This window comes from Diospyros lotus, chromosome 3, assembly GCF_014633365.1.
Source record: "Diospyros lotus cultivar Yz01 chromosome 3, ASM1463336v1, whole genome shotgun sequence".
Taxonomy (NCBI): domain Eukaryota; kingdom Viridiplantae; phylum Streptophyta; class Magnoliopsida; order Ericales; family Ebenaceae; genus Diospyros; species Diospyros lotus.
The window spans coordinates 6,086,091-6,095,931 of record NC_068340.1 but is presented as its reverse complement, the minus strand read 5'-3'; the positions used below and the strand labels follow the sequence as shown (position 1 = coordinate 6,095,931).

Here is a 9,841-nt window from a genome sequence, read left to right as displayed (position 1 = left end):
AAGTCATTCCTCGAATCTCGTGTATGTCGACACAGGAGTCTGTATTCATTTATTTATCTTGTGACCACTGTGCTAGCAAAGTACCCGTAGTGCATGCACATGTGTGGCTTAGCTTCCGCTGTATTAATTCTTATGTATGTATACCAAGATAGTTCCTGTCTTGTAATTCATTCTTTCTCCTCCCGTAAACGCTCCCGTTCGAATAGCCTGGATAGTTTGGATATCCGGATATGGGTGCTTACACAAACTCTCTCTTCTTTCTATAATAAAGATTGTGAGAAGAGTTGTAGATGAAATCCGATTGGTTTCATCCTATGCTATGTGTATATATATACACATATATACACAGTATACACATTTCATTTATAGAGTGAGGAGAGTATCATTTCATCTCTCACATTTCTCAACTGCACATGATTTAACGCATGGTGTTGACGAAATAATGAGATATATAATAAGTTTAAAATTAAAACTTAAAAAATGTAATAGGTCTATTGTTGCAATTTGAGGGGCACAATCAATCCCCCTCAACTTAAGGGGTATAAGTGGTTAAAAGGAAAGAATTCAGAGATAGAAATATGTTTTTTAGCTAATTTCCACTAACTGACCACCCATGGCCATGGGGGCCATATGAATGATTCTCTCGGCCCGCTTTTGCATTTATTTTTTAAATACTCGGGAACTTTCCTCGCTTTAATATATTCCCAAATGATTTATTTTTTCATACTTATTTTGTTAATTTTTTCACAAATGAAAGGCAACAAACATTGGCAGGTATTTGACGCTTCTGAGTAAACATTGCAGTCATTTACTCAGCCCAAAAAAAAAAAAAAAAGATTAAACAGTGCAGTAGGATAGGCCTAGCTAAATAAGACGACAAAAATTAAGGTAATTGGGAGAGATGGGTCTACTTCTTGTTAAATAATTCTAATACCATTCGCTACCATTGGATCGCATGAATCACATAAAAATTAACATAATTTGGTCTTAGCAGAGCTATATAATATAATGATAAAAATTCACTCAATCAATGATAATGAACTTTTTCAATGAAAAATACTATAAATTCTCTCGTGATACAAAATTTCCAACGGATGACTCAATTACAAGCAATTTATCTTCTACATAAAAACTTTCATGTATATAAATTATAGTCAATTTTGACACTTAATAGAATTAAAAATACACTTTTTTAAAAAAATTAACTACACTTTGATAATTCATTCATAAATCATCGACTACATTTCAAAAATTATAAACATTTTATTTTTGAAGTGTACAAATTGCAATACCGTAATTAATTACTGTCTCCCTCAGATGGCATTGCTTCTTATCTGACAATCTTGATAACTCAATTACACCCTCTATTAAATTACTGGGATGCGACCACTCAACGTTAAAACTGATAAGCCTATTTGTAGACAAAAGCCTCTTCACATTATTCCATCCCCATTCGTCCTTCAATTTGGTTCTACATTACTGTTCAGGTTTGGTGTCCTTGAAACCAATTTCCACCTAATTAAGTATTTCAGGAGTTACCCTTTAAATTGCAGGATGAAAAATCTCAACCCCCTGCGTGCGTGCGTGCGTGCGTATTATGGCTTCCGCATGGCACTGGGTCATGCCAGATCACCCCTCCCCTCCCAATCCCAGGTGTTCATTCTGTGGCTCTACCACTTCAACAATCCCTCTAATATAATGCCATGTTGGCACGTGCTCTTAATTACCAGAATTTACCAGCATCGCAATTATGTGAGCATGTGATTAATTTGGGATATGGCACATGCTAAAATGGTCTCTCTCAGATACGCAAACTCCTTTCTCATCAACCTCATTCTGTGCTACCAAGAATCCATGAAAACAACCACACTTAGACTGGGTAAGGAAGTTAAAGAAAATTAGCGACGTGGACATGGTCAGTTGACACGCTGAAATTATGTAGTACATTACATTATTCCAGATATATATAGAGGGAAAAAACGAAAAAAAAAAGTGGGGGGGGGGAATCATGCTATACTTTTTACAGGTGCTTAGAAGAAGAGAGGATACCTTTACGGTATAAAGACCATCAACTGTATGGTTTAGCGGCAGGAAGGCAAAGCACGCCAAGTGTCAGCAAGAAGCATGGCCCTATCACGCGAAGTAGTAGACAGTTGCTGGAGTATAACACTCTTCACATGTGCTGCAGACGTTTCGCCAGCCCGAGTGGCAAGTTCCAGGTAAACTACAGCTTTCATCATCTCTCCCTCCTGTCCATGTAGTTACATCAGAAACGCCCATCAGATTACAAAAGTACCCTTTAGAACGTGCTTAATTCAGTCTAATAAAACTCATATTCGTATTCTTAATTAGGAAGCCCCCAAGTTTAAATGTGTCCGTCACATACGGAAAAGAGACAAAGTCCATGCTCAAGCTGAGCTTTACTATGACCACGATCTGCAGCCCGCTTCATCCATTTCTTTGCTTGCCGATGACTCTTTACAAAACCTTCACCAAAAGAGTAGCATAATGAAGCATTATACATGGCACGGATATAGCCACCTTCTGCAGCTCTCAGGTACCATTTTGCCTGTTCCAAGTGAAAGTTATCAGAATGAAAATTCCAATAGACAAATAAGAATACCGAGAAGTTCATCCCCATCATTAGCAAAAAGCTATGAAATAAGATGTTCATATAGTATAGTGGTAGAAGTAAGGGAAGTGAGAAGCTTTGCATACTGCTTCTGGTAGATTTTGCTCCATCCCTTGACCTTGATGTAAACATAGAGCTAGTTGGTACTGTGCACGAGTATGACCATTAACAGAAGCTTGACATAACCATTTAATAGCCTCCTTTGGATTTGGTTGTTCAGCTGCAAGTGCAGAATCAGTCATAAGACTTATAACCACTAGTAATAACAAACAACAATGAAGACTACTAAACCCATTAACTACGAGCGTGTTTCATACTGCCAATTGATAACTTGATAGCATCCAATACAATGCACATCTCAACAGATAAAATGAAGACCTTCTCTGGATTATTATACACCATTATACAATATCTCTATTGTATGTTAAATGGTGAAACAGGAATAAACTTTAAATGTCAGGTGGCTTTCCTCCACGCTAAACTAATTTCACACACCTCCTAAGGAAAAAGTAGGTGACCATATTTGTTGCGCACAAGGTTGCAGCCTTGGGTGACATGGTGGTCATGGTGTTAGCGGCAGTGCAGTTACATAGTCAAGGCACTCAAGTGATGGTAGCAGAATTTGACGGCGACACTACAGCATGCCAAGACAGACAGTGCAAGAACCCCCACATGCTTGAATTCTGAAATGGCAATGCGCAATTACAGGTCCAGACACCCTTGACTACAGCTAACGTCCCTCTTAAAAGCATACCAAAAGCTTTCATTAAACCAATAAAATTGCGATCCCTGCCAAGTCCACCCACTTGAGACCCCTTACATGCCTGAACTCTGGAATGGCAATGTGCAATTACAGGTCCAGACATCTCCGACTGTAGCTAAATCCCTCTTAAAAGAACATCAAAAACACTACAGAGTGACCACTATGTTCAACAATATGTGATCAGGTTGCATTACAGTAAATTGCAGGTAGATACCCGAAAAAGAGCAGCTCGAGAGAAACTACAAAGACAGCAACTATCCCTTTTTCTAATCAGAAACATGTAGGACACGGGTTTTTTTCCAAAACCAGAATCTTCGACTCCAAGCAAATTGTGAACGTTTGCGTTTGGAAGATAACTTGGTAAGTGGCTCAGTTTGGAAAAACAAGTTCCCTACTTTCACCGGTTCCGAAAGTCGAAAAACTCGCGCAATACACGCAAAAGAAAAAAACAACATAGAAGCAATAAATTTATAACCAAAGTTAGGGTTTTTATTTGGGAAATTTCACCTTTCAGGTACGAAATCCCCAAATTGCACTGGCCAACGGGGTCACCGAGCTCCGCAGCCCTTCGATAAAGCGTAATCGCCTCCTCCCTCTTGCCCATCTCCCAGTAGACGAGTCCCGCATCGACCATCGCCAGCGTGGAGCCACGCGCCGCCCCTTTGAGGAACGAGTCCAGAGCCTTCTGGAGATTGGGCCGCACACCGCCACGGCCGTGCTTGAAGCGCTTGCCCCAGCGAAGGAACAGCATGGCCTCCCTCAGCGGCCGGAGCGCGTCCCTCCACGACCGGCACACCAACGACGCCGTCTGCAGGTTCAGATGGGCAAAGGTCGCTGCGATCCTCGCCATCACATCGTACGGCAGCGCCGAAAAGTCACGGTGATCCGAGCGCTCCGACGAGAGCGAGGACGAGGAACAGGAAAAGGGTGTTGACCAAAGGCGACGGTGATGGACGGGGTACTCTTTCTTGATGGGTGGGAGGGCGGTGAAAGGAGAACCGTCGGATCGGGCAGGCCATGTTCTCTCCATGTGCAGCAATCGCACCCGGAGAGCTCCGTTGCAGGGAGGGGGAGAGTGAGGTACTTCAGTGGATTTCCTGAGAAATGTTGAATCGCGTGATGAGTCGTACACTTTGCCTCGCGTTTCGTAGGGATGCGGTGAGGTGAGGGCCAGCCCCAATCCAGTAGCATTAGCCATTAGCCATTAGCCATTAGTCATTAGCCATTAGTCATAATTTTTGACTAATGTTCTTTGATATTTTTTAATTATTTGATTTTAATAATTTAGCCGAATGCTTACCCGTCTGTCACACTCCCATCACATGCTCTGCAGCAGCCTCAGCCTGTTTAAGAGTGAGAAATGGCTTTTGCTAAATAAACATTTGTTCTTTAATTTGTTAGAATAAAATTAATAGAGACCGTGATGAAGCTCAATATAAAGTGAATATACTAAGATTTCTGTCACCCAATGGCTAGCAAGCATGAGCAAGTAACGACCCAACCCAACTACACAACAAAACAATTATGCCAAGCAGAACTTGTATCAGACAGAAGGCCCAACAAGGAGCCAGTAGCCACCACCAAAAAAATACAAAATAAAACACCTATCAAAAGCTTTATTATCCTTACCATTCACGCCATTTGCAATCTTCCATCAGTCAGTGATTGCCACAGCCCATCGTTTACGATTGTCGCCGTCCTCATTCCGGCACTGTTCATCCCTCCTTTTAGAAGATTCCCTTTCCTCTAAGCCAAGTCGTATTCTCCATCATCGTCTGAGAGTCGTTCCTCTTTTCTTGCCGTCAATCATCTCCGGCACCCCTAACCCCTTTCTATGCTTCACAACCAAACAACGTCCCACTTCACTAGAAGAAAATCCCAAAAAAACAAGGGAACGTGAGAGCACAAGGATGGTGGAAGACTGGAGCCCTAGTGAAAAGAAGACGCAAATGAAGGTTAAGAGCAAAAACACTCGTCCAAACATAACCAGAAAACTCAAAAAGCAAGGTAGAATTGAACCAAAGCCCATGGAATTGGAATTGTTGTGCCTGCAAGGGGGTGGAGGTCATCCGGCTCCCAGAGACAAGTAACAGTTGGACTATGATTGCATACGGGTTATAGGCTACGCTACAAAAACTTTTCGAGAACGTCGTTTCACGCTTTTGAAACATTTTCATTTTTAAAATGTCAAGAAATATTTTTAAGCTATTTTAACAATTTTAGAAAGTTTTCATGATCATTTTTATAATATAAATAAAATATCAAAAATACATTTTTATTTTGAAAACTCATTCTCATCTACAAATAGAAATGAATTTTTTTTTTTTATATTTAACTCAAAATTTTTAATTTTTCCTAGAATGTGTTTCCAAAATTTATTTGAATGATTTCTATTTATTTTAGATTGAATAACTATTTTTTTATAATTTTTTATGTAATAATTGTAACTCAAAATCTTTGTTTATCTGGGATTGAGTTTATTAATTTGACCGTGACTATGATTTCGAATTTGACTGTGATTACGATGTTGTCAAAATTCAATTTTATTTGAAATTTATCTCATCTGGAGGAATATTCTTATTCATCATTTTTTGATCAGGATATAATTTACTTTGTTTATTCATAGATGATTTTATATCTATAAATAGGTGCGTATGTCACATGAAATCAAACACAAAGTTTATGTGTCAATATCACTTTTGTATTATCATTTTTGGTTAGTGATATTTTCTTCATTCTGCCCGTAATTTTTTTTGATTTGACTTTTTCACATTAAATTCTGTATTCATGTGTGGTTGATTGGTTTGATCACGGTTTGTATTTAATTCTATTTCGTAATAAATTAATATCAAAACCGTTGGATCAAACCATCCATTTGCAAGATCCTAACCGTTGGATCTGGAAAAAAGAAAAAATTCAACAGCAGCGCCAACAGTGTCTTCTTCTTCCCACGTTTGGGTTTTAAGAAGCAGCAATAGCCTGCCACCACCGTCGCTTGCGTTCACCACCGTCGACCCCCATAACCGTCGTCGTCGTTGCCGCTGCCTCTATTGTTATATCTAAAACTTTTACCCCTATCGTTGAATCGCCACATACTGTCATGAGGCCTTCTTTTCTCGCGCCATTGGTCGCCATTGATCTCCCATCGCTAGCCCTTTTTTTGGTTTCTTGCTCTATCTTCGACTGCTCGTTTCTTCATCGCCATGCTACTTCCGTCGTCGTTTGCCATTAATGCCTCATCTCTGGCCGTCTTCTTCACCGACCAACTGCTACCTTCGTCCATCATCGGCCATCCTTGTGTCTCACTGCCAGCCGTCCTTCTTACCCTCCATTACTGGTCTTCTCTTGCTACCTTCGACAAGTCTCCCTACCTCCATTAATGTTCTTCCACTGTTGACCATTAAAGAAGCTCAAGCTCACCCAAATCTCACCCAGATCTAGTCCAACCCATCGGATCTGACCTGCCATCCAAATCCAACAGATTTGACCTTTAATTTCAGATCTAATTTTTGCTTAGATTTTGTCCAAATTTGGTATTTTTAATCCATTTTTAAGTTGGGTTTATTATTGAAATTATTTGATATTATTTGGAGATATTTAATGGCTTTGTTGAAATACGATATTTCTTTATGGGACCGGAATATCAGATTTTCGCTATGGCAAGTTAAGATGCATGCAATTTTGGCACATATGGATTTAGACGATTCACTCTTGGGATTCGAAAAAATGTCACAATCATGGAACATTGAAGAAAAACAGCATAAGGATCGTAAGAGTTTGTCTCAGATACATCTGCATTTATCGAATCAAATTTTGTAGGATGTTTTGAAAGAAAAAATCGTTATCACTCTATAGTTGAAACTAGAACAACTGTGTATGATGAAGAGCTTAACCACTAAGTTGCATTTGAAGCAACGATTATATTTTCATCGAATGGCTAAAGGTACTTCTATTGAAAGTCATTTAACAATTTTTAAAGAAATTATTTCTAATTTGGAGGCCATAGAGGTTAAGTATGATGATGAGGATTTGGCTCTAATTTTGTTATGTTCTCTACTGACCTCTTATTCAACTTTTAGAGACACCATACTATATAGTAGAGATACTCTTACCCTAGATGAAGTTTATGATGTTTTATTCTCAAAAGAAAAAATTGATAAACAGTTATTGGGGACTTCTAAGAATCAATGAGAGAGTTTTTTCATTAGAGGTAAAACACGTGATAGAAATTATAGTAGTAGAGGAAAAAGTAGATCTAAGTCTAGGAACAAAGAAGAAATTTGTAATTACTGTAAGAAGAAATGACATATAAATAAGGACTGTTATAAGCTACATAACAAACTTAAGAGACAGGAAATTGACCAGAAAGGAAAACAACCAGAAAGTTCAGGTGAAACTAATGTTGTTGAAAATAACAATACTAATGAGAAACTTATGGTGGTTACTAATAATGGTACTAAACCTAGTGAAGATTGGATCTTTGACACATCATACACATTTCATATGTCTTCTAATAGGGATTGGTTTTCGACATATAAAACTCTGAATTCTAGTAATGTGTTGATGGGCAATAATTCTTCTTATAAAATTGTTGGCATTGAAACTATCAAAATTAAGATGTTCGATAGTATTGTTCGAACTTTAACTGATGATAGACATATTCCCGATCTTAAAAGAAATCTTATTTCATTGAGTACTCTTGATTCGAATGGGTACAAATTCATTGGTGAAGGCGGAGTTATCAAAGTCAGTAGAGGTTCTCTTGTTGTGATGAAATGTACGAAACAATACAATCGATTATATGTCCTACAGGGTTCTATCGTTATAAAAGATGCTTCTATTTCTATTTTTTTCTTTATTTGATATTGATCTCACTCAGTTATGGCATATGCGTCTTGGACATATGAGTGAAATAGATACAACTGAATTGAACAAAAGAGGACTTCTTGAAGGGCAGAGTACTGAAAAATTGGAGTTTTGTAAGCACTGCATCTTCGATAAGCAAAAGCAGGTTAAATTTACTAAAGGCATTCACAATACAAAAGGTATATTGGACTATGTCCATTATGATCTCTGGGGTTTGGCCAAAGTACCTTCTGCAGGTGGCGCCAAATATATGTTGACTTTCATGGACAATTTTTCTAGAAAAGTCTGGGTATTCTTCTTAAAGTAGAAGACATAAGTTTTTGCTACTTTCAAGTAGTGGAAGACTATGATTAATAAACAAACCGATAGATAGATCAAGTGTCTCCACACAAATAATTGTTTAGAATTTTGTTCATGTGAATTTAATGATTTCTGTAAAAAAGAAGGAATTCTAAGGCATTTAACGATTTCAGGTACGCCACAGAAAAATGGTGTAGTCGAGAAGATGAATAGAACCTTAATAGAAAAGGTATGGTGTATGCTATCTAATTCTGGTTTATCGAAGTCTTTTTGGGCCGAAGCTATTTTTATGACATATTTTCTAGTTAATCGGTCCCCGTCATTTGCTATTGATAAGAAAACTTCAGAAGAATTATGGTCAAGTACTCCTGTAAATTATTTTGATTTGAAAATTTTTGGATGTCCTGCATTTGTTCATGTTAATAATGGAAAATTAGAACCAAGGTCTAAACGATATCTCTTCCTTGGTTATAAGTCCGATGTTAAGGGTTATAAGTTATGGGATCCAAAAGCGTCTGAAGTTGTGATTAGTAGAGATGTTATTTTTGATGAAATTGTTATGTTTCGTGGTTCGTCTGCAAAAGAAACTAATCCTACAGGTCACCGGATTTCTGATATTCAAGTGGAGCTTGAAATCGACAAGAGTCAGACATCTGAGCCGTCGTCATCATCTCAAATTAAGTCAAACCTCAAGTCAAGTATAGAAGCAAGTATCAGTCTATTAGATTATTGTATTGTTAAGGATAGACCTAGAAGAATTATCAAAGCTCCTTAAAGATATGCTGAAACTGATCTCGTTGCATATGCTTTGAATGTGGTTGAAGATATTTACTGCATTGAAGAGCTTTCCACTTATTCTGAAGTAGTTAGTTGTCTTAAATCTGGGAGATGGATTACTGCAATGCATGAAGAGATGAAATCCTTACACAAAAATGGTACTTGGAAGTTGACGAAACTACCCGAGGATAAGAAAATAGTTAAGTGCAAATGGACATTCAAGAGGAAATAAGACACACCAGGAGTTGAAAAGGCAAGATACAAAGCCAATCTTGTAACGAAAGGATACAGTCAGGTTCCAGGTGTGGACTTCACATACGTATTTTCTCCAATTCTGAAACACAGTTCCATCCGGGCACTACTTGGTATTGTGGCTATTCAATATCTTGAATTAGTACAGTTAGATGTTAAAACAACGTTCTTACATGGGGAACTTGATGAGGATATCTATATGCAACAACCAAAAGGTTTTGAAGTTCCAGGCAAAGAAGACTATGTGTGCT

The 9,841-nt window shown here is 38.1% G+C and overlaps 1 protein-coding gene across 1 annotated transcript; it reads right to left on the bottom strand.

The window, feature by feature from the left end:
* Positions 1-1,851: 1,851 nt before the first annotated feature.
* On the bottom strand, positions 1,852-4,608 carry LOC127796177 (F-box protein At1g70590). Its single transcript, XM_052328190.1, has 4 exons — positions 3,903-4,608; positions 2,719-2,852; positions 2,387-2,569; positions 1,852-2,249 (listed from the first exon to the last, which is right to left on the bottom strand). The coding sequence occupies exons 1-4, from the start codon at positions 4,591-4,593 to the stop codon at positions 2,082-2,084; spliced, it is 1,176 nt and encodes a 391-aa protein (XP_052184150.1). The 5' UTR covers positions 4,594-4,608; the 3' UTR covers positions 1,852-2,081.
* Positions 4,609-9,841: the final 5,233 nt, after the last annotated feature.